Source organism: Vanacampus margaritifer, chromosome 3 (genome assembly GCF_051991255.1).
Source record: "Vanacampus margaritifer isolate UIUO_Vmar chromosome 3, RoL_Vmar_1.0, whole genome shotgun sequence".
NCBI lineage: Eukaryota > Metazoa > Chordata > Actinopteri > Syngnathiformes > Syngnathidae > Vanacampus > Vanacampus margaritifer.
This window is the reverse complement of record NC_135434.1, coordinates 21,210,391-21,236,852: the sequence shown is the minus strand read 5'-3', so window position 1 is coordinate 21,236,852 and position 26,462 is coordinate 21,210,391. Positions and strand designations below refer to the sequence as shown.

At 38.1% G+C, this 26,462-nt stretch overlaps 1 protein-coding gene across 2 annotated transcripts in view; it reads right to left on the bottom strand.

The window, feature by feature from the left end:
- Positions 1-235: 235 nt before the first annotated feature.
- Positions 236-26,462, bottom strand: part of galnt9 (polypeptide N-acetylgalactosaminyltransferase 9) — a 72,031-nt gene continuing 45,804 nt past the window's right edge. For both annotated transcript variants that reach the window (XM_077562300.1, XM_077562301.1), the window contains 5 exons: positions 10,925-11,110; positions 9,396-9,533; positions 6,841-6,936; positions 2,428-2,595; positions 236-1,081 (listed from right to left, as the gene is read on the bottom strand). In XM_077562300.1, the coding sequence (XP_077418426.1) occupies positions 935-1,081; positions 2,428-2,595; positions 6,841-6,936; positions 9,396-9,533; positions 10,925-11,110 (735 nt within the window). In that variant the 3' untranslated portion in view covers positions 236-934. The remainder of the gene's footprint in view (positions 1,082-2,427; positions 2,596-6,840; positions 6,937-9,395; positions 9,534-10,924; positions 11,111-26,462) is intronic.

Genomic DNA, 26,462 nt, shown 5'->3' with positions numbered 1-26,462 from the left:
ACGCACACACACACACACACACACACACACGCACACACACACACGCACACACACACACACACACACACACACACACACACACACACACACTCTCAAAGTCATATTTGTGGCACCGTTGTCTTTTTGGGTAGGAGTCTACAGTATTTACATTTTTCATAGATAAATATAATGAAAGAAAAGAAAAAAAGCTGTAACAAAAAGTAACTCAGCTTGAGTAAAGTGAAAGTGAGACACATGATCATAAAAGTGATTTTAATATCCTATCAGTTTAAATCTTTCACTCTTACAGTATATTACTATATTTTTTATTGTTTTATACAATGCTTCAGATATTAACTTACAAATAGTTTGTACATGCTTTAGGGACTCACATTCCCTGGTCAGTTAAAGAAAATAATGATAAAAAGGCACACAATTGCTCTTTCCCACAGTGAGCAATACTGCTGAAACAAAACAAGGTATTGTTGAGGTTTGTGTCACTGCAGATGTCCCCTGATGAGACAATAACAACCTCCTTTGAAGCCTACTATATAGTAACCAGGGTAGCGCAATGTCAGAAGCAATTTTCAGAACGTCAGAATAATCATTTCATGTGGTAAATTACAATTTACAACTGTGATATGATTTGAATTACTCAGATGCTCTCATCAAAACAATATGCACTTGCACACACTCACATTCCTCTACAAAAATTAAATGGATAGCTTTACAATAGAAATAAAATAATTTTAAGTCGTGTCATTTTACACCTCTTTATACAGGTCAGAAAAGTGGGCTTTCTCAAAGTGCAGTCAGAGCAAAGTGTCGGAGTTGGAAAGCTCTGTGGCTTGAGGAAAGCCCAAACAGCGTAGTGGCGTCACACCGCATCTTCCGATTCTCAACTGTGACTTGAAAAACGAACCCCCCAAAAAGTCTTAGAGGTTTTCCCATGGCTTTAGTGTCTGGGATGCTTAATCCAGTTTCGTATGATCCACTTCTGACCTGAGCATCTCTGCACCACTAGACGAAGGCCAAAGTTAGCATCTTTAGACATTTCCACTTCTAAGCAGCGGCCCGTGTCCCTGCTGATGATTGGACCGTTCTGTGGGGGGGATAGTAAAATGAGACATCTGGTGGACTCAAAAACACATTAAAAGACTGGCAAGTCGTTATGTCTTACAGAGAAGATCATTGTATGAAAAGCCAGCATTTGCTTGTCATTTGGTATTTTCCATAGGAATTGTAGAACAAAACAATGACGGCTCAAACAATTCCCTTTATTCTGTAATGATGTCACCTAGTTAGCAAATCTAGATATCAGAAATCAATTGTGTAAGATCATAACAAATACATTTTACTGTTGTAGTGAAATTTATGGGTCCATACCTGCATAACAGGATAGTTGCTTATCACATTGACACAAGTTTTATTTATTATTATTTATTTTTTTGCATGACTGCACAGAGAGAGTTAAGGCATCCAAACTATCCTTCCTCAGACCACAGCTTGTAAAATGTGGGCAAATTCTTTCCACAGTTATGTAGAAAACACATTCAAAAGCATTTTTTAAATTCTTCAGTAAAACTAACATTGCAAATTCAAATGTTTGTGTAGAAACGTCTGAGGTTGTTATGTTTACACTTGTCAGGCATGGTTTTGTAAAACGCTGGTGCACATGCGCTGATGTTGTGTTTCGTTTAGTTGACTGAACACTGATGTCTAGTGAACAAGCGGAATGAGACCACCTGTTCATACAGTTGCAAATGAAATCTCCAGATTCCTTCAGCTCAAATATAAACTCTGCATGGACCAATGACATGGAACAATGGTAAAACTACAGCAGAGAGTATAGGGAATCAACATCGGCAGTTTTTTTTTTTTTGATAGCTCAGCAGATAAAAATAAAGCCATATAAAATAACAAGCCTAGACTTCAGCATTTTTATTTTGAAAGTTTGAGATTCATGAAATGAGACCATATGTACATGATTTTACTGGCCAACTTGATGATATGCTGACTCAAGACCTAATGTGGTTCAAAATAGCCCAAGTGCGTTTGGTCCAAAATATAGTACTACAAGTGTTAACACACTTTAATGTTTATTTATAGTTTTATTTGTATATTTTTAGGTCATGTTTATCCTGCTCATGGTTATAGTAAGAGAAGAGCAGGATCCTATCTCAGCTGAAATGGATGAGGTGAATCCTGGCCAGGGTTCACCCTGAAAGGAAGACCAATCAATAAATCACTGTGCAATTGTGGTTAGGACACTGATAGGGAACACTACCAATACCTTTTAATTGTATTTGATTTGAACTGATTTTTTTTTTTTTAGAAAACCAAAGTTTACTTAAGACAGCCAACTTATCTTCAAAGTCTTTTTCAGACGCCACCAGCAACACATTCACTAATCACACAACATAGCTTTTTTTTCTTTTTCTTTTTTACCTGTGTGAAATCCCAAAGCCGCTGGGAAATCCTGGCAACAGCTTCACATTTTTTCAAACTGGCAACGCGTCCTCTGCCGTCATCAACAAGGCATTTAGTGTCAGGCAGGAAGGTGGTCGACCCCAGGGGTCCGAGCTGTAGAACTCCATCAGTAGAGTAGCGGGCAAGCTGCAACCAAAAGATAAGAAGTGTGTTTCATTTCAAGTTCAAGGATGGTTTTAGCAGACACTGCTGTGGCAAAAAACAATTGTGAGTAGTAAAACGTTGGTTGGAAAAGAGGGTTGAAGAGATGCAAGAGACATTGACAAACTGTAGGAAATTAAATCAGTTGCTGGCGGGTTCAAACATCCATTTTCTTTGTTTATGGTGTGTTGGTGGTCATAATATACACTGCATGATTATAGCGCTGAGTCGTTCATCTTAGTTCATGATTATCATCGTACAACACAATAGTGAAGAAGGAAGATTCTAAATCACTTTATTTACTTCAACATGCTAAACCTAATACATGTTTATGTACAGTGGTTAAATTCAATGCTGTAACGAACAATATTTAACATTACTCTCTCAAACAGGGACACACAGTACTTTGGTTACAAGGAATCTGTAAAACACGTACTGTATCGTCTTCACCTAACTAACTTGCACTCATTTGAACTCCTTCAACTTTATTGCATTGAATAGTAGTGATACCAGTGGTCTCTGACTATTGTGAAACATTGAGGGGGTGTTGGTCCTCACTTGAATGCTACTTTAGATAAGATCAACCGGTGATACAATAATCTGCAACACGGCCAAACTGCTCTAAAATACTGGGCTGTATGATCTAAAACAAGGATGGGGCACTTAAATGCTGGAGGGGGCCACCATTTTTTATTTTTTCTATCAGCACTACTCAGGGGACACATACAACCACGCACTTCCTAACCAGATGAGATGTATGACAAAAATGTAGGTATGGACAAAATATTGGTGCATGTGGAAAATACATGCTTTTAATATTTTTCATTCTTCATAATACATTTCTCAATGCATGTGTAAAACATTCACTATCCTAACCTGACAACGAAGAGTCTGAAGCAAATAACAAAATAACTACATACTGTGATCTTTTTTTCTCAGAGTGCAAAAGGCTCTCTTGCATTGAAAAAACAAAACAAACAAAACAAACACAATGAAGGACATTACAAAACAGCTGAACAGCAAGAAAACATATAGTGCAAGAATACATGTTGTACATTTTTTCACAAAGATCAACTCAGTCAAAATGTTTACATTATAATATTCTTATGGTACTATGGTTTGGTTTGGTGTAAGCACAACTAAGCAATGTCTGCCATCTAATGATGCCATCTAATGATGAGTGGTGATATATATATATATTATATTACATTTCATATATATATATCATTCGGTGGGCCACCAGTTGCCCATCCTTATTATTATTATTATCCTTGATCTGCAACATGTTGGCTACATCACTGGAAAAACATGATCCCTCAGTAATTAGTACATCCTATAACAGGCTCATTGATAATGCAAGGTTTCTATTATGCAAGGATGCAGTAGACATTGTGTTTATTATTTAGAGGAGCGATCCTTCATGAAAAATGATATGCCAACAATACAAAAGCAGGCATCTCTCTCTCCAATTTGAAAGTTAATGCAGCTGTAGTAGAAGATTCACAGGGCTGTTATTTGGAGTCTCCTTGGAAAAAGGAGAGATGCAGTCCTGAATGGCCTGTGTGGGTGTTGCAGCATGTAAGGACGAGATATTTACTGCTATTTAATCCAATCAAATGTTCTTCCCTGAAGGGCCAAACAGAACATTTAGGGCATTTGTAAAGTACAACTTTAATGTCACTCCAGGTTCATTGTAGGCGGTTATGGGCTATTCACAAGGATGATGATGATGAGTCAATCATCTTGGGACACGTAACGCTATGAACCAGTGTCAATTTGTCTGTGGGTGGTAGCCTAAAGGTCTGTATTACAGATGGCTTGCTTCTATACAAATTCCTGTTGGAATGGTAAATTGTTAGTGTATAAATAACGCCATATAATTCCCTGAATACCGCTTTACATTTCAATCTGGTAAACATTTATACACTAATGAATTCAAAATGAGACGATAATAAATAATTAATGTGAGCCAATTAACCTGTGTCTCTGCAATGTGCAATGCTTTGTTGCCTTTCTGAGATCATGAAAGGTTTCAAGCTGTTTGGGGGGTCAACCTAATCCATTTCTTAGTTAGCTCATTAACAGCACAACTGTTGTTGTTGTAAGATGAAGTGTAGGTCCATACCTGTACTGTACATGTATGCTATCTTGATGCACCAAGCTGTTGCAAACATTTTAACAGGGTTTGACATTCAACAAGAGCCGTGAATCGGGAATTTGGCTTGTCCAAGTGGAACTTTAAGGTCTCTGAGCATGAACAATCTATTTAAGAGGATGTCATTAGGAGGGCCAAAGGAAGAAAAAGCCTTTTTTATTTGAACTGACTATTGCTTTGGGTGAAAATAAATGTTCTACAGTGTATATTACTGAAAAAAAATCTTTCAAAGGGATGTTGGAAATTTATGCAGGACAATTATTGTTTCATAAGTAAAAGTAGTAAAGTTAAGAGAAATACAATAGAAAACTAAAAAATAAAGGTCACTATGCTCCACTAAATTGAATTGTCCCACACTGCTCATCATTGTAATCTAATGACACTAAGACAAGGTCTCCTTTCTATTTCTCCAGGGGTTTGGGATTAAGACATGAATAACATTTGCATGGTTTGCAAGGGTTGGGCTTTTGTTTGCCTGCACTAAAGGCAGAAACGCAACAAGCACTCAAGTGATATCAACATTTTACAAATAGGTTGCATGTTCATGAAAATGTTTTTGTTCCACTTAAACATGCATGTTCGTCACATTCATGATTGTATTCGTTTCATGGAAGTATCATCTCAAATCTGAGAATGAGAATGCAATGTATGTTTGTGAAAATATGAGAAGAAAAAACACACACACACACAATGTAGAATGTCTCCAAAATATCGCTTTTTGTCAGTACCAATGGTTGGGAGTGAGTCATTGTAGAGCTTTGCACACTGTTGTTGCTGGAATATTTTTGAAATATTGTGCACCACGGCTGCATGCCAGCCTCAGGCATGACTATAAGAAGTGATGTGTCAATGTTGAGTCTGGCGGTTGAAAGAGATTCTACCCAATGCTCCTGCACTGGACAAACGGTCTATGCATATGCTACCATTAAAATTCATTCTGCATATTTGAATTGCAATTTGTGTATTTTGGATATTCTACTCACCTATGATTCTGCTGGAGTTGATGTGTTTGCACACAATAGCTCAGTGAATTACATGTTTATTTACAACTAAATGATGAACTTTGGGATTTACATTAAACATTTAAATTCAGTTAGTTTAAATGGAATCAGAGACATGCTAAGACTATTTTATAGAAACTAAAGCCTGTGTCTCATCGAGGGGCGAACATTTGCGACGCATGCGAATGTTGATTTCATGTCGGGGTTTGTTCAAGTTCACAAACGTTCGCCTAGAGTTTAATTGGACATTTTTGAAGATCGTTTGCGAACCTTGAACGAATCCTGATGAAGACTGAGAGGAACATGCATTTACTACCTTTGCCAACACTCGCGAATGTTTGCCCCTCAGCGGAAAGACTGGGTGGAGGGTGAACACTAAACTCAATCAATTAAACAATTTTTTTTTTTCAAGACATTAAATAAAGCGCAATGCATCAGCATGTTGGTTTTGCAGGATGGACACTATCACCGCATTGTAATGGGGGTGCACTGATGTGCCAATAATTACTTTTTGCTTTAAGAAAACAGTTACGTCTACAGGACCAAAATGCAAAACAATAAACTGTATTTTTGCTTGTTAAAGAGGAATATATAAATAAATAAACCTGTCAAAAGTAAATTAAAACAACACTACATTACATATAATAATGCAAAATGAAATAACTATCAAATACCATATATAACAGCTTAAAGATTTTCTTTTGAGTAAAGTGCAACATTATCACAAACAACTGTATTACAAAAAAATGTTGTTCTTTACATTGCGGCCACAGCAGGATACTGTAAGTAACTCTAATCTGTTATTGTTGTAAATCTTCGTTAGCTGTGCTTCAGTATGTCCGTCTACTGTAGCAAATGTGCCGCATCGAAAAATGCAAATACCCAAACCACTTATTTCTATTCATTGAACATCAGTCACTGACAATTTAAAATTAAAGATCAACTGGTTCCCAAAATTAAACAGAAGACTTATAATATACAAATGCATACACCGGTAATGTTGAGCAGTGTAACTGTTATAGCATCATGACAAAACATGGCAATGAATACACCATTGTTAGATGTGGAACTGACCTGTGAGGACATGCCATGGCACGGATAGAGGATTGCTTTGTCATCGTCCTCAGAGCCCTGGTCCAGACAGTAGCCACTTGCTTTGCTGTTCCTCACCTGACAGACACAACACGAGGTAATACGCTTCATTCATTTGAAAGATAAACTGAAAAAAAAGCATGAATATATAATTCAATCTCCTTTGAATGCCTGTAGAAAAACTGGCAAAACATGAATAACATTCTGAAATTTAGCTTGCCCTGATGAAGGCCCACCGAGGCCGAAACGCGTTGGCAATTTTTTAATCAACTGGCCATGTGGCAATAAAGGCCTTTTACTTCGAACACCTTTGAGTGCCTCAGTGTTTTCTCTCTTTTTTGGAAATTCCGAAATTCTTGTATGGCAACTTCTCAGTGGGCTTTGAATGTTTTACCAATTTCAACAGGAATTAAGAATCCATATGAACTCATCCTTTTATACAAAACTGAGCTCACTTAGTGGGCTCTGTGAAGTCAGAAATTAATGAAGCATAGCATTCAATTACCAAACAGTTTTTTTGATCCAGGAAAACAAGTAGCCCAATGACTCTAATTAGACATAGAAATGTGCTTTACTTTTTATTATTATTATTATTATTATTATTATTATTATTATTATTTTAAAGAGATGAATATGTGAAATGAAACCAATACATCAACTTTTATTTCCAGGTACATTACTTATAGAAATGATAAATAATAAACACCATATTTTTGGGTGAGCAGAAGTAGCGGAACAGATGGACTTAATACATTAAGTGAACAAGTCTTAATATTCTGTTGCCAATAATTTATAATAAATGCATCTAGCCTGTGACTCATTTTGTGATTCTTTCGCCTCAGCCTCTTTCAGTTGTTGTTTGAGTTTCCTCTTTAGTAGGGAAAGTCTGTGAAGACTTTAAATTGGCAGACAAATGATTTTGTAGATGTTTGAGTCCATTTTATTATTTGTGGTGCACCTTTCTATTTCCTGTCCGTGTCTGATTGCAATATTCATACCACTAAAAAAATAAAGCAAATTAATTGCCTGTGATTATCAGCATGTCCTGCCAACAAAACCCATTGTGTAGTTTTCATCCCAAAGCAATAATTCATTCTCCACCATGATGGGATATTATCATGCAGTGACCACTCCCTGTCTCTGCCTGTTAGTCATGATCCCAGATGGTGCCGTGTATCCAGCATGAGCTTTTGTTGCGTGTGATGTGAATGAATATGGCTTAATTTCCTGGTTGTGACATGCCTATCATGCGCAGTAGTCGGGAAGGTTCCAGCCCGATGGTTTGGTTAGCATCGCAGAACACGGCACTGACAGATGAGACTTAATTCTACTGCGGCAGCTTTGTGAGAACACAAGGTAACTCAGAATGTCAACAAATGTGAAATAGACATATTTGGCTGATTTTTGAGTCCAGCAGCTAAAACCATTGACAAGAATGACAATGAACTCATTTGCTCCCAAAAATGTATGAATACGTTCTATTTTAAATATTACCATGGTCCCAAAAACATATTTATACGTTTTTGTTTGGTAGTTTTTTTTAATACTAGAGCATACATAAGGCTTTGATGCAGCCTCTTCACTGAAGAGGGACACTTGAAAAATGGTACTTATTACAAAAACTGCCAGAAGGTGGCAGCAGAGTATAAGAGATCAACCAGGGCCATGTTGCAACAAGGGGTCCATTTCACAAACCATGTTCAACAAACACAGAGAGTAACCCTGAACAGCGAGTTGACATGCCCTGTGATAGGAAACTCTGCGTTTTTGGTTCCAGGATAGCTGATTTGAGCTAGTTATATCAACGCAGAGTAGTTTAATCTGGCTGTTTTATAGCAATAGAACACAATATTCTGTGGGCCTTGACAAATCGTTAAAAATCCGGTAAAACAGCCAGGAGCGAAGGGGGTTGCTTCAGTGAAAATGGCTGGAGTGAATGAGTTATGTATTTTATTTTTAATTGTCTTGGGACATGCACATTTGTAGAAATATTTTGTTTTATTATTATACACTCAATTATGTACTGTGGGTTTGCTTTAGCAAATAGCATCAGATGAAAGGGTTACATTTTCCAACCAGTCAGTGCAACTGACGCCATGACAATCTAATTGCAATAGAAGATTAATACGAGTTTGATTACAATTCATTGGGAAAATATTACATATAATCCTGCTAGGTACGTGTACTTTAAATTGTATGGTGCATTACACAAGCTTTAATCCATGTACTGTCAGAGTCTTCCATATGTAGTTTTTAATGAGTGGGGAAAGCCTTGAACTGCAATGGTGTCTGCTTATCTGTACTCGTCAGAATGTGTTTCAACACTTTCTAAAGACTGCGATATTAATTATGTCCGTGGAGGTTTGCTGTGGACAAATGTTTATCAGTAATGAGCGCTCCGCACATAGTTTTCCACCAATTAATTTGCTGCCGTGTTAGCCAAAGGTCTTTCTGTCTGTTGAAAGCACGCTAGTTAGAATTACGGATGATAAAAGTTGTATTATTTGATTATCTGAGTTTAACACTTATCTTCTCACCTCGCCATATGTGATGGTATTGTTGTAGATCCGCATCTCAGGGTAGACGTGTTCAAGGTACCAGCGAAAACTTCGACACTGCAATCTTTTCCTCAGGGCCAAGCGCTCGGAGACGTCTCCAAAATCAACCCCTGGGTTCTGTCAACAGATGTTATTCGCGTTTGCATTCAGATCAATTTATTCTTTAAATATACAGTTAACAAAAAAAGCTTGTGGCAAAGTATCAAGGGGCTAAGAATACTTTGTCCATGTGAAAATGGCAGCAACATCACAGATATCAAACTTCTCCCCTCGGTGTGGGGGTGGCCAGAGAGTGACAAGGCCACCACATATCTCTACCCCTGTGACTACTGCCAAAATGCACTTGAGCAAGGTGCCAAATCCTCCTGAAAATCAGCTCAGGGTTACGATTGACATGACTGTGGCATCTCTCCTTGCATGGTAAATGGTACTTCATTTTATATAGCGCTTTTCCACCTTACAAGGCCCTGAAAGCGCTTTACATTCAACTACTCATGACGCAGCATCAGGAGAAACTGGGGATTGAACCTACAACCTTTGGGTTGGGTGACGACACCTATACCAGTGAGCCACGCCGCCCCCTGCATGGCTATACAGTCTGTGCGTGGTCTGCTTCTCATTGTAGTGTGCAAAATACTGTACATGCTCTAGTTGTTCACGATGCATCTTTAAGCCACAGCCACAGTATTGCTGTGTTGTCTGCCTTGGTTTGTTATTAAAATCAGTGGACAAATCTCCGTGTTGAGTAAAATCATCTGTCGGAAGCAACTGCAATCACATAGTAGAGCTTTTTTTTTTGTAGCCATGCAGCGACTATAACAAATGCATTCCATTTCAGGCAAGCCATAGTTGTGATTCATAAAGCCCTCCTTCACCAGCGCAGTCGTGCTCACAGCGGGTAACTTAGTCGATAACGGCAATGTAAGATTGTGTGTGTGGAGGTTTTGAGGAGAATGGAAGATGGGGTAGTCACAGTACTATTAAGTCTTTGTAGTGCACATACAATGAGTAGTAACATTTAATGTCACCGTGTTTGTAATGCCATCACAGAAGAGAAGTTGCATATAGCCCCATTCTCCTTTGTCTTGCTTTATTATAATTGGTCTGTTCTGAACAGCTGTTTAGGCCAGTGCTCAGAGGTGTTTGCTGATGTCCTTCACTGACTATCATCCCATTGTGCACGGTTGAATGGCGCCAATTAGGTTTCAATATAAACCTTTTTAATTGATGGTAGCAGTTTGTTTTTCCGCAACCAATCTCAAAAGACTATTGAAAGCAATTGAGCTAATTGATGTGTTTGAAAATAGACTGATTAGACTTGAGGCCTCCCTCATTTGTCTGTTTGGGAAGACAGTCTTTGCACTGCCTTCATCCTGCCACCATTGTGAAGGTCAACTTGAATGAATACATAACTTTGGAATTGTATTGCTTTGCCTGCAGGAACCAGCACTGCGTGTGTGGATGTGACAAGGGAAATGGAGCCAAGATATGGAGACACTAACGCTTACATTCATGGGAATGCTCCAAGCCATGTAGACGTGAGATTTGTATTCGTCCATCCACACCTCAGCTGCTCGCAGGGCATTGCGTTTGGCGTAGTAATCAATGTCATTGTTGTAGGGCTTTTTGGTGCGCTCGATGTGGGCCACTCTTGCACACGGCAGGACTTCCATACTGCCACCACATTGCCACACCTAAAAAATAACAAAATGACAGTTGAAATAATATACATAACAAGAATGTATTGCATACTGGATGCTTTACCGTCAGGACAGTTCTAATCAAGTCATTTATAACTTCCATTTGTTTCATGTGAATCCTGGATGTCTAAACTAAGGCCCGGGGGCCATTTGCGGCCCGCCGCCCATTTTTGTAGCGGACCTCAGCACATACTAAAAATAACTTTTGACACGGAGCGCAATGCTATTTTTATTTATTTTTTGTTAGAAGTGTGGCTGTCAAAAAAAAGAAAGGGGATGTGAGTAATTTGAGAAAGGCAAAGACACAAATACTTTTACAGCTAAAACAATAACAGAATGTCTCTTTATAGTAAAGATAATTCAGTTTGACAAACAAAAATGTTATCCGCCACTTTCTGCTTAGTGTCAAGGTCCAATTTGTAAAAAAAAAATATATATATATATATATATATATATTTTTTTTAAATAACTACAATATATAAACAATGCATAATTGTTTGTTTGGTTTTACTATTTAATAAGTTAAAGTAAAAATAAATAAAGAAATCAAAGCGGCCCTTGCATTTTTTAATTTTTCTGTACGTGGCCCTCGGAGGAAAAAGTTTGGACACCCCTGCTGTAATGGATGTATTGTATGTGAAAAATCAGCAAAACATAATAACAATTTAAATGATGGTTGTAAAACATTAGTCAGAAGTTATTGAACCATAAATCAACTATCACAGGTCTAAAGTAAACTTGTTTTCATACAGTCTTTTTGGGGCCTTTTAGCCTTAGCAATAATGTTTCTAAGACTGACAGTAAAATAGTAGTGTATCTTCAATTTGCAGCATTGATGTAGAAACAAGTGCTGCTCCACATGGGACGTTGCCCTTCCTCCTGTTCTTGCCCCCATTCCCCCCAAAAGCCTATTTAACAATCGTCCATGTTATATCAGGGCTAAGAACGCAAAATGATTCCATCAACAAATGAACTGAAATGTGTATCTTCTCCTGTTAAATAGATGCTAAAATTATTACTTTATGCAGAACTGAGTCAACAATTACACTCGGGGCTTTCATATGATAGAAAACCTCTAATCTCCTCCAGAACAGAATTTACTAATATCAGAATACTGTTTGCTTGGCACGGGAGCTGATAAAGTGCATAAATCTTGGCAATAATATGTCATCTTGGAAAGTATCTATCACACAGAGAGCACTGATGGATAGGAAAATGAAGGATGTTGTGACACCCGGGTCAAAACACTCAAGGTGACAATACTGAGGCAGGCGGCCATGAGGATATAAAACAATCTCTTCTCAGGAGTGCAGCATGAGATAAGAATTGTAAAAGTGCAAAAGCAAATCGTCCATTCATGAACATGATGGAAATGTGTCTCATTTCGATCCATTCCTGCAGTGGTATCAGAATTGAATACCATACAGTACATTTGAAACTTTTCCTCATACAAACTGCATATTCTCCACCACCCAGAGTCACTACATAATGATCGTCACATTGTGCACCAGATGCTATGAGCCATTAATTTCTCACTGAACTCAAAATGAAACCCCCTGCATGACAGAATATATGAATTCTGCTGCAAGACTCTTTTTGGAGTTGCACAGCAAGACTGCAGCTTGTGCTCAGTTAACCATCATAAGCTTAAATTTGTCACAAATGTGATTTTAGGAGCTTTACCGCACATTCATGCCTGATGGTTTATTCATACTCAGTAGCTCTTTTTAGTCATTAGTTGAAATGTGAAATAGAGTTTGGATAGTAGTCACTGATGGTGTATTGGTACATTAACATGACTTCTGAGCAAGTCGAGTGGGTTTAGTTCCTGCTCCGTGAATGTTGGTGTGAATGGTTGTCTATCTCAATGTTCTCTGTGATTGGTGACCAATCCTTCTGAATGCTCTAGCACAAATAAAACATAAATAATAATACATCTTTGGGACACTTGAAACATTTAAAATAGAATGTATTTAGACATATTGGGGAGCGAATGAGTTAACAATTTTACAATAAATGGCAACGTTTTCCCTCACGGTTCACCGCTGCCCCCCTCTGGAGGCAAGCCTGGAGGTAGGGCTCGAAGGCGAGTATTTTGTGGCCGGGCCTGCACCCATGGGCTCACCACCTGTGAGAGGGACCAAAGAGGTCAGGTGCGCCAAAAACTGGGCGGCGGCCAAGGGTGGGGACCGTAGTGGACCGATCTCTGGCTACAGAAACTAGTTCTTGCTCTCCCTTAGAGATACGGTGAGAAACTCTGTCATCTGGAAGGGACTCAGAGTGGAGATGCTGCTCCTCCACATGCAAAGCCACTTGAGGTGGCTCGGACCACATGGTTCGGATGCCGACTGGACGCCTCCCTGGACAGGTGTTCTGGGCATGTCCCACTGGTAGGAGGCCCCGGGGACGACCCAGAACACGCTGGAGAGACTGTCTCTCGGCTGGCCTGGGAACGCCTTAGGTTCCACTGGAGGTGCTAGATGAAGTGGCTGGGGAGAGGAAAGTCTGTTCTTTCTTGCTAAAGCTGCTGCCCCCGCGACCCAACCTTGGATAAGCGGCAGAAAATGGATGGATGTTAAGTCACTGTGGATAGTTTGACTGCTGACACTGCTGAAATAGAAGATCAATAGTTCTTAATTGCCCATGGACTGGTTGCCCCAGCCAAGTAAATAAAATCATTTTCTATGGTCAGTTCTCCGTTTTGGCATTTTATAGTGTGGAATACCATAAGTGATTGTTATGGCCAAAGAGTTAACAAAATATGTCTCACTGCAGTGTGTAATTGTTTGCTTCTGGTTCTAGCGAGCAGTGGTAATAAAACCCTGAAAGTCAAGGTAGCATATCATTTTATCCAAAGGGCTATTAAATGAACCAAACACTGCAAAGCTTTTCATAATACTACAATAACTGAGTTAACTCAGTGCCCTGTTGGACACTATATTATTCGCTTGCCGCCAAAGATGGAAGGGAATAAAATCATCTTTCAACAGTATTTGGAATCAAGTCAAAAGTACTTGTATTCGAAGGGTAGCAAGAAGTTTAGCAAACCAAATATTAATTTCATGATATACTTAACAGTTTTTATTGGCTATACACATCTCAGATGTTTGGTTTAACATCATAACAAGATATGTGTATAGTGAGTATAAAGAAATATCTTCTACATGGCACATGCGCTTGGTGTAAAAAATGTTGCATCTTCATTTCCGAACCGGAGCAAGTCTGGTTTAGCATGTTTGACGACTCGCTGGGCATTCTGGCGAACCGAGGGCATTTTCTATTACACACCCCAGGCCAACCTGACAATTTGGGACAGAAAGTAGAATACAGTAGACTTAGAACAGGTGAAACCAGGTCAAAGTTGTGGCGCAGGTGGTGAAACACAATTTGGGTGGAATTGATTGAGGCACAGGCAGACAGATTCTGCACTCAGGTTAAATGTATTCATGTGTATCTACTGTATTTACATATTTTGTTTACCTAATGTACTCCAACAACAGTCCTGACAAAGTATGAATGAATTGTTGAAATTCCAGAAGTAGTAGAAAGAGGAAAAAATCATAAGTCCACATCAATCAATAAGTCATCTTTGGGGGATATGTGTAAAACATGACTTTGTTCTGGATTTCTGTAGGTGAAAAAAAGTAAGAAATTTCCCCGCCTGTTGACATCCCACACACAGGTTCTCCGTTGGAGTCCATTCAGCTTTGACCCCTCATAAAATTGCAGACTGTGTCATTAAAACTAAGCGCCTAACACATGGGATTTTTATCTTGTGTAATGTAATTGCTAATTTAATTTGATCGTCACTATACTTGTGGTTGGTTGATTGCATCTAGGCCATTTGAGTGATCAGCTCCTTGGGGCTGCCGAACGCACAAGCTATAAAAAGCATCAACGGCATTCACAACAGTAAACATATGAGATTTCCACCAGCAACAGCCGTAGGACAGGAAACAGGAGTGCGGCACATTTGATCTTCTGTGACACCTACTTTTTTTTGTTTTATTCATTAAGACCCACCCTAGTGTAATATGTGATATTCAGTCAAATGCTGTACATAAGCATATGTCAACAAAAATAAGTTGCCTGAACAAGTGATAGAAATAATAATTTTCTGACCTGACAGTAATCAAGTCATGCTCTCTCAAACATTGGTTATTTTATATGTAGAGTCCACCTCTCAAACCCACTGGTGTCCTGAAACTGCAAGAGTGGGACTTTCAAATACTGCTCCAAGATGAAACGAGGGCAGAAGAGTCTTTCAGGAGCTTCAAACCCAGATTTAAATGATGAAAGAGTGGGCTGAGGTCATGCAAAGTTAATATTTTACATCATCCCACCAGACAAACACATCCAACAGATATGCATAAGAAATCTTCCCTGCAGCAACAAATAGAGGCCTCAGGCTTGCTGGAAGTTTAATACAGTAGTTGCATAGGTCAAGCAGAGTTCACTGTCACTTTCATCAACTACTCGATGGGCTTAATTCTCCTGTTTGTGTGTAAGCCCTTTTTTTATGCTTGCGCACTTTTTATCTTCACATATTCTCTCATCCAGACTTCTGACACACCCACTATATGTAACCGGGGTATGAGCGAGGGCCGTGTGAGTCAATGAATTCTCAAACTGTCTTTAAGACATGGAGCATGGCCTTTTCCTGAGATCACTGAAGGAAATCCATAATGAGAACAATAACGGACCCTTTAAATATGAAAACACATTACAGTTTTTTTCTTTCTGCTTGTTGCCATGTCATCTGGCTAGGGCCTTAAGTTGTGCTGGCCGATTTAAATTGAACACAACATTAAATGGAAGACGTTTGTTTTTGCTCCCATTTTTCATGAGGTGAGCTCAAACATCCAAGACTTTTTCCATGTACACAAAAAGCCTATTTCTCTCACATACTACAAATACAAATACTGTATGTCTAAATCTGCATTAGTGAGCACTTCTTCTTTGTGAGATAATTCATCCACCTCACAGGTGTGGAAAATCAACATGCTGCACTGTCAGCATGATTATTGCACAGGTGTACAGTCCATAATAAAATGTCACTCTAATCCCAGATGTGGCAAGTTTTAAGAGAGCGTGCCATTGGCATGCTGACTCTATAATGTTCACCACAGCTCTTGCCCATGAATTAAATGTAAATTTCTCTACTCGGCTCAAATGTATTTATAATAGCATTTTAACAACAACCGCTGAAAAGTGCTGTACATAAAACATAAAAGACAATAATTAAAATAATAATTCAGGGGCCTGAAGCAATAATTTTATAAAATAAAAAATACAACAATATAATGGGCAAGTTGAAAACAGGGCTGCAGCTAAGAAATAATGTTGTATTGGAGTATCTTACTAAAAATTCTATTGAATAATTGAGTACTGTATTATGCATAATTTTGCTTGGTTAATGAACTTTTACAAATACAAAAGGGGAAATAAGACATTTAACTTAATGAATTTCCATATTTCTATCAATTTCACATCTAAATACTTCCAGCCTCTCAAAAGTAAAAAAGTGTTCCTCCATGAAGGCAGTCTGATTATCATTTGCTTAATTTATTTGGTTTTAAATGCAAACATCTGCTTTAACTTTGGAAAACGATCAACATTTCTCAGTTTCAATAATAATAATAATAATAATAATAATGCATCAGATTTATATAGCGCTTTCCTAGACACTCAAAGACGCTTTACAATGGAACGAATACATTATTCATGCACTCACACATTCCCACTGTGGTGGCGGTAAACTACTTGAGTAGCCACAGCTGCCCTGGGGCAGGCTGACGGAAGCGTGGCTGCCAGTGTGCGCCCACGGCACCGCCTACCACCACCAAACATTCACACTTTGCATACACCAGTGTGAGTAGCACTGGAGGCAATGTGTGTTAAGTGCCTTGCCCAAGGGCACAACACACATGACAACCGACCTTCTGGTTACTGAACGACCGTCTCTACACCCTGAGCCACGGCCGCCACAGTTTTGTTTAATCATTAAACGTTCCCAAAATAAACAACAATAATTGATCTAAAAACAACAACAAACTTGCTTCCCTTTCATAGTCGAGTATGTTGAATTTAAAATTGTTTCAGCAGATTTTGTGCTAACATTCATTCATAACATTTATAACAGCAGTAGTACTAGTCCCTCTACTGTTCTCTTCATCTTGTGACATTATGAATGAAAGCAACAACATAACACAAGCTGTTTTAAATCACATCATCATTAAATCATTGCTTTAATATTTAACTTTCTACAATCAGTGTGATTCATAATTTAATGAGTAAGCTGTATCCTTTGGATTCATGGGAACCTTTACTGTCAGTCGTTAGTTTAAAAATTGTGTTTGAGATCCAGTGGATAAGTACTGAAAACACTATAACAAAGTAATATGGATGTTCTTTTTATCATATGATGTTGTTATTATTTCTATACTTGATTGCAAACAAATGGAGACGAGGTGATGACATCTGGGATAAAAGTATGCATTTAAAGGACTCTTCTGCGGGCCAATTACATCATTTAGTCATGTAATAGTAAGGAGTCCAAATTGTCATCAAGTGGACTTAGCCAGGTTGTCGAAGGACAAGATGATAAAATGAGGCTGAATTTGACTGACTTGTCCCTGGTTGAATGTCCATTAATAGATATTTTGGCTTATGTTTGTGTTCCTCCTTTTCTCATTTTAACATTCGCTATACATGACGTCCTCTTATATCCCATCCAATCCAACTTTATATAAGAACTTTAAAAGCAAGTACAGTGCACCAAGGTGCTCGACAAAGTGATAGTCGATTCGGGGTGGGGGGTGGGGGGTGGGGGTCGGTGAGAGGGGGGTCTTAGTCCTGTTACTTGCGTCTCCTCTAACCTTATAATCCACAAGTGAGTGACGGTGAACTAATGTTAAAATGCTTGATGCTTAAAGTGTGAACCCTAAGTAGGACATTTTGTTGAATATTTCCATCAAGAATTGATGTTTAAACATCGATTCGGTTGCATATTGAATCGATTCGAGAATTGCGCACTGTAATATCGCAATATATTGCCGAATAGATTTTTTTAAACATTCCTATCGTACAAGGAAAACCCTCTTTAAATAAACACAGTAGGAGTGCATTATTGGCAGAACCAGAGGGCTTCTAATGACCCACAATCTCCTGTAAACGGGATAGCACCACAGACTCAAACTACTCCATCCTTTTCGGTTCATTTGCACTAAAAAACGTATAAATGCGTTCTATTTTAAATATTACCATGGTCCTAAAAACGTGTTTATCTGTTTGTTTGTTTTTTATGTTTTTTTATGCTAGAGCATACAGAAAGCTTTGATGCAGCCTCTGAACCGAAGAGAACATTTGAAGCAATGGTAGCAGATGGCAGCAGAGTATAAGAGATCAACCAGGGCCAACAACGTTGCAAAAAACTGATTTGTGAATAATAATGAAACTTATATTCTAATCCTAATTGCTGTAAAACGGAAAAAGACAAAAACATACTATTTTTTCCTGATGAAAGAGGAGACTCTAATCTTTCTTTTGGTAGGTGTCATGCTTATAGAGCAATCAAACACAATATTCTATGGGCCTTGGAAAATCAGTCAAAATCCAGTAAAACAGTCAGGAGCAAAGGGGGTTGCTTCAGTGAAAATGCCTGGGAGTGAATGAGTTATGTATTCCCATAAGAAATAGCTTATTATATCATGAATTCAGATGATGTATGAGGCATGTTGATGAAAATATACTGAGAGGCTCTGTGCTTGTCCGAAGATAATTCCGTTCACTTGCTGCCCTTGACTTTCATATGATTGTTAATTTGCTGCAGGAGCAAAATCAGTATCTACAAGTACCCTTCACATACCTTCTTCCTGGTGAGGTCGTTCTACATTTTCAGCCCGAGTCACAGACATCTGACAGAGGTAATTATATGATCTAATTAAGCGATGCTTGGAGGGAATACATCGAGTAATAAGAAGACAGTATAGGGTGTACCAATCTAGCTTCTTAAAAGTAAATCTATTGATGGTGACGATAATGCCTGCAGAGAGGACGTCCCCTTGCACAGCACATTTAAGTGGGGGGATCTTGGCAGAAGTTATAATGAGGTGGGTAATAAAAGGGGAGCTGACGCGGTCGCTCTAATTACCTCTGGCCTTGAACCTTAATCAGTAACAGTGATGTAGAGTATGGGGACATCAAAATACTTTTCAAAAACTATGTCAAACGCCTCATCATTATTTTATTGTTTACATAAAATATAGATATAAAAGCAATATATGGGCACAGGATATCTGCAATTGGGTGCTTGAGTTTGAGCCTAGCTCAAACACGACTAGCTCTTTGTCATTGATGATGGAAAAAAACGGGTGCATCTTCACTTTCGTGCCAGGGCAAGTCTGGTTTAGTGTTTGTTTTTAGGCAATGGTGCTGCCGGCCCAGCACATTTGGCAATTTGGTTACAAAAAGTAGACTAGATTTCAGAATCTGTAAAATCAGGGTTGACTTGTAGTGCAGATGGTGTAAAGTGATATTGGTGGATTAGATATAGATTTTTTCCCACTGTATAAATGTCCTAATATGACATTTTGGCTACTAAAATCTGGGAATATTTACATTCATCTGGAGCCATACCTACATCATGCATACATCACACAAAAAAAAATTGTGTAAGAAAATTAAATACTGTATCGAAAGAAAGAAAAAGAGAAATTGACCAGCTATATTACTATGTACAGCTGCACAATGTTACAATTTACAGGACAAGACATGAAAAGAAACTCTTACTTCACAAACTAGGTATTCATTTAAAGGTCCTATGCCAGAGTTCACCAAATCCAGTCCTCGAGGTCCAGAGTCCTGCAAGTTTTAGATGTTTCCGCCCACAAGCACACCTGATTCATATTATCAGCTAATCAGCATGCCTGAAAATGCTCCTGATCTTTAGTATTAGATGTGTTGGTAGGCGGAAACATCTAAAACCTGCAGGACTCCAGACCTCGAGGACCAGAATTGGTGAACCCTGTCCTATGCTATAATTTAAATGTTGTTTTTTTTTTTTAATCATCTTTCATATTCTTTTATTGGGTTTACAAAATAATTTGGGTTGGTATGCCCTTATTCAAGCTATTTTCATTGGTCAGAAAAGGATGTGATTTTGAATTGTCTGTTGTTGTTTTTTAAGCCATTAATATTAAACAAATATTCATGTAAATAAGCTTTTCTCTGATTGCATCTCTGTTCTCCTTAATTTGATAAAAACAAAAAACCCAGAATTCCTCTGATTGCTTGTTTCCCAAATTGTTGGCATAAGTGAGTGTCTTGTGGCCACCATCTCTTCATTGTTGGCTCCCTTGAAATTCCACAGGCCGCTGATGGAAATTGTGGCAGGCCACAACATATTATGCGGCAGTCATGACAAGGAGATGGCCTGGTTCCCCTGGTGATGCCCAGCAACCTCGCGGCTGTCCACCAAGCACTCTGAGTGGGACTGAGCAGTGAGAACGAAGCCACGTTCCCCGCCTGATTCCCACTGTACACTGATTTTTCTTTTTAATTATTATTATTTAAATCCACCCTATAGTGATGCTGCTTACAGCTGCCAGAGGGGACTGACCATTGTTTATGTGTGTGTAGTCATGTTGCCAGAGGCGGATTTACAATTAAGGCAGTTTCCTAGGGCCTCACGTTACTAGGGGGCCCCATAAAATTCCTCATACACTAATACACTATATAGTTTTTATTTATTTACGCACAATTATGTTTTTAATCCAAATAATTTTGCTAAAATGCCAGTAGAAGGCTTATTGTATCGTATGTCTCTTGGGCCCCCCCGACAGTTTCCATTAATGGATCAATCCATCTTACTGCGCATGTGCATGCAAAAACAGAGCGGAAGAGACAAAAGGAGAACATAAAAAATGTAACGGAGTTAACCCAGTGGGGCGAAAAGGAGGAAAGCAAAAAGTTTATTGCCAAGTTACCAAAAATGACAAGTATTTTCACTGCGTCTATGGCGACTCACGGCCTGCAGCAACAACACAATCTACGCCTATCGGGGACGCAAAAGTAGTGCTGTATTGATAAGTATTTCATCATCTCATTGAACTTGGGAGGGCCCGTTATCTTTGCAGCTTACCACCTGCATGACGGTAGCTATTTTTTAGAACATTTAGGACTTGTACGTCACTACGCTAGCTACGTGACATTTTTAAGCTCATTTTAAATGAATTAATGTGCTGTTGGACAGTTTAAACAATGTTCATATACATCACTTGTTTCTGCTGTGAGTTGCAGCCAGTTTTTAAGCTTGTCATGATGCATTTTTCAAACTGGCCCAGAGTGATTTCTTTTTTTTCTTTTTCTTTTTTTTTTAATGATCCTTCTTTTTTGGGAGGGCGTTTTTAGTGGTATCTCTATTGGGTATTAGTATCTGTGACTACTGAACAGTTGAGTATCAGTATCGGTCTGGAAAAAAAGTGGTATTGAACCTCCTTATTTAAAATATATGTATCTGTCTTCTCATTCGAAAGGGCCCCATGCCTAGCTTTGCCTGGGGCCTCAAATTTCTTTCATCCGCCCCTGCATGTTGCTTAAAACCTGGAAATGTATTTATGGCGTTTGTGAAATAATACCGTGATTAAGCCAACCTCCACAAAATGTGCCAAACAGCTCAAATCTGAAATGCTTGTGGGCAAAAAATACATCTCTGTACAGTGTAGAGCCGTTTGTTAGGACTGGGTATTACAATATGAACATATTGTAAAATTAAAACTCTACAGCGTTGATCTGACCATTGACTTCTTCATAATCTTTGCATTGAATTTTATGTAGTTCTCACACAACAATCACATTGTCTCGGCGTACCTAATTAAGTGCCCAATGATTGTTGGAATGAAGCTGTTCAAACAGCTTCATTAAACACTGAGGAAACAATATCTTGTGATTCTTGCATGGGCAACTTTTACAAGTATATCTATTATCACTGGCATGACTTCCCCGATACAGATGTGAGCTCAAACATACAATAATGAACATTGGTGTAACTAAAACTGAGTCCATTACGCTTGAAAAGATTGATCTGGCCTCTAAATAATGCAGGCTTTGAAAAAGACAAAGGCCCGATCAATATCTAACGCTACTGCCTCTGCCTCAGTGGAGGGAGGACGGTTCCAACCATGTTGCTGCTCAAACTGCATGGTAAGAAAAAGAATCAATTGAGGATAATGAATAAGATACTTGAAAGAAGATCCGAGACCTCAACTGGATATAATTAAGGCCTCTGTCCAGATAAAGCCTGAAATAATAAAACCATTAACGGGTCTTTTAATTCTCAATGTCTTGGGACCATATTCAATAAGAGACTTGACAATATGCGAGTACAGTACTGCAGCAGAGGAATTTCCCATGAAAATGTCCATTAACGATACAATATACTCAAGATTTCTCCCACAAACAATTTCAGGATAAATATACAACATGCATCCAATAATTGCTTGTGTCTCTGAGTCTCATGCCTCTTAATTAAATGTAATGGAAGAATTTGTCCATAGCCACAGATTTGTTATCGTCTTTTTTAATTCGCCCCTTGTTGGAAGTGACTCGCATATGGTCAGTGCCCACTATCATTTGCTTCTTGATGTGCTCAGGCATGCTGGTGATTTAGAAGCTGCCAGAAAGGCTGGTGTCCACAGATGGCCGGGGTTTATTGCCGCCTCAGAGCAACATTCTTGTCCTTCACAAGGTCGCCGCTCTTGCTGCAGGAAGCCATGCAGACTGTACGAGTTCAAAGCCAGAGCTTTAACATGGATTGAGCACAACTAAATTATTGAATTGCATTATTCAAATGTTCTTGACTTAACCTAATATCGTCCCTTCGGTCATAAATCTAACTGCAACAAAAATAACATCAAATATATTTTAATTAAAACTAGTGTATTTTTTGGAGTCCTAATTTGGCAAAAATCAACAGAACTATAAAACACCTGAATTGTCCACTACACAAGACTTCCCAATTGTACAATTGAAATGCAAATGGTGAAAACTCAAATAATACAGTACATAATATATACAAATATAGATGATCACCTATTATGTGATGTCAATAACTGTAAGATATCAACACTGAAAAAATTGATGAGTTGAATTTACTCAATTTTATTTCATCAAGGATCCACAAACATATTTGTAGAGTGTATTAAAAAATAAAAAAAAAATAAAAAGAATCTGGAGCCAGATGATTTTATTTCATGCAACCACTTGAAATAAAACTGAGTGCGATATTTTTTCAGTGAATTATTGTTTGCAGGGTTAATCAAAGGGACTGAATGAGTTTCATATGCTTATCAGTGGTGCAAATGTTCTCAGTTGGAACTACTATAAAGACACACTTGACTAACAACTGCTTCAAAGCAGCACCTATTGTGTATTACCTGAAGAAATGTTCACCGACTCATAGCGAACAGATATTTATTTTTAACCATCTGGTGAAAAAAAAAAAAAAATAGAATAAAATAACATAGCAACTGAGCGCAGAGGAAGACGCAGAATACAGCAATGCGATATCTTATACAATAGTTTCCACCCCAAAGGAAAACAATTAACATTATGTTAACATTCATTATTAATAAATATGAAACGTAATGAATATAGTCCAAACTCTTCTGAAATTGCACGGTGAGCAGAGATTATAATTTGAAGATAAAAAAGATAAATGATCAAAGAGATTGGTAAATCCTCCATCACTAGGGTGATAATCATGATAGTAGAATGTTATTTTTTGTAATATTTAAAAACCACTAAATAGTTAACTGTACACCCAACAAACAAGTTAATCATCTCATTGGCTCTCAAAATAGAAAATTAAATATGATGTGGACACTCAACGTTCCAAACTGCACTCATTCGTTCCAAATGTAAAAGCGGTGCCAAGGATGCAGGGGATCAAAGTGAAGTGTACGGTAGTTATGCCTCTCTTCTCTCTTGCTGGTAGAACTGTTAGACTTTAATTATATCCATTCGCCACACTAACCACATAGACCGACCAGACATCTCAAGGCCAGTCCAGGTAGTTGAAAAGGGGGCATTGTGAATAATAATTGGGTTCATTGCTTATGATGAATCTGCATGGTTACTGAGGCAAGCAGACCACCTCATATCACAATGCTGTTCATTTGTAGGACTTGGAAGTGCCATATATATATATCGGGCTTTTATGAAAATAAAACAGATTTCACAGCACAGCTTGAATTGTTTCCCGATGACTCCTGTGTGAAGCAAACCCAAAAAGATTAAAATTAGCCTTTGTTTTGGCAGCGGAGGTTTGGCTGGCAGACACATTCAGACACTGACTTACTTCACATCAAAGAGAAAAAAAACCCAAAGCTGTAAAATATCACTTTTAGAGGTATTGTTAAAATAATCTCATGGGAGTCTTTATATTAGGTTCACAAACAGTCTATCATAGTCAATGCTATTGTGATATATATATATATATATATTTATATATTATATATAATGTAATGAATGCATTATAATACATACCATTTCTTGACAATAAAACGGAAATCTGTCTGTGTCTAAGACAACCGCTAGTTAAGATACAATTGACCGTTCGCAAAAGCTACGTCTGAGATAAACAACAACGGCATCTGTCTCTCACCATGGAAATTATAATCCCATAAAATAATCCCCATTTTGACTATACCTGTAAATTGATTACATGTTATTTTCTGTACTGTTTGTAACAGAGCAGTTATGTACTCTTAGGTAACAAAATGCTACGTGAAAGATGAAGACAAAATAAATTCAGCGTGCCTGTTACGATGCTATGTTCACTTTGTGTAAATCAATGAAACATCACAGAGCTCATAGTATGAGACCCAGCGTAAGATATTTAGAACGTCATGTTACACAGGTAACATTAATAACAATGATCAAGTTAAACTTAGCGAGTTATTTTTGGTGCAAAATACACAAAATCTACAGGTAGCCTGGAGTACTACACCAATAATGCAATGGGAAATTATGGATACAAAAGGTGTTGATCTTGTGAGATGCTACAGCAGCCAGATTCATTAACAGGTAAAATCACATTAAACTGTTTGTAAATTGGGCCTTGCCTTTAGAAAAGTGTTCCTGCTGCGCTAGAATAGAAGAGAAGAGAATCCAGTAATGTTTAAAATCTAATTGATGGTTTTTTTTCTGCTGTTGTACACTCCACTACAGTATATATGATTCCATGTCTGATTAATTTGTGCAGTGCTTCCATTTTTTTTTTAAAGTGCATTTATTTATAGTCTAGGTTTTTGCTATTATTGTATATGAATTAGCTTGTGCTTACTATTTAAGTAATTAAGTTTATTACTAGAAACACTGCATTTTACACATCAGTGCTAAACATTGGACAATTCTATTTACTCGCAAAGAGGCCAGTGGCTTAATTTCTGGAGCCATTAAAAAAAAAAGCAACAGAGGCAGCGTCTCGCAATGAATTACGAATACCTTGCGACCTTTCTGTACAAACCCCATCTTTCATCATCCCTTTGTAGTCACATAGTGTTTGTGCAGACTTGGTTACTGTGAGCTACTCAGGCTAATTGCTTAACTTGTTCTTGTCAATCAAACTTATCCTAAATGCCAAGTCATGACTCACTAGAAGCCCATGCATGTATACTCCATTAGCTGCCATACAAACAGCTAAATAAAAAAGTGATGCCTGTACAGCTGCTCAACATTGTACATGCGCTTACATGCACAATTTCAGCAGCGTGTTTCATTTTCTCAGGACACACAAGAGGAAAAATAAATTGTATGTTGTTGGCTACATGAATCAAATGTAGCCAACAAATGTGCATATTCATATGTAATAAATTGCAGAATTGCTTGTGTTCACACACACACAAAAACAGTAGCACATAACACAGTTTAATAAGGTTAGTCTATCTAATGTAGCAGGTGTAGCTGAATTGATCACCCACCTAATTTATATGCATAGTTAGTCAGGTACATAAAAGTGTTTTTACTGAATGAGAAAATATGGTAACCTTGGGGGTAATCAACCACCATCACTGGTTTCACCCAAGCTGACTTAAGACACGACTATAATCAGCAAAGCATAAACTAGCCCTCATTCAAGTGATTTTTAAAAGGCATCTGGTGCTTCAGAGGACATATTGATGGCATTTTAAGATTTAGATTTAGATTGAAGAGATGGTAAAGGTGAGTATTATCTTTGCCACATATGACAAGCTTAGGTGAGTGTTTAGAGACAAAATGGTTCCACTTGGCTTGAGAGATTTTTTATGATTTTAATCAGCAAAGCAGCAAATGGATTCTTGTGGTC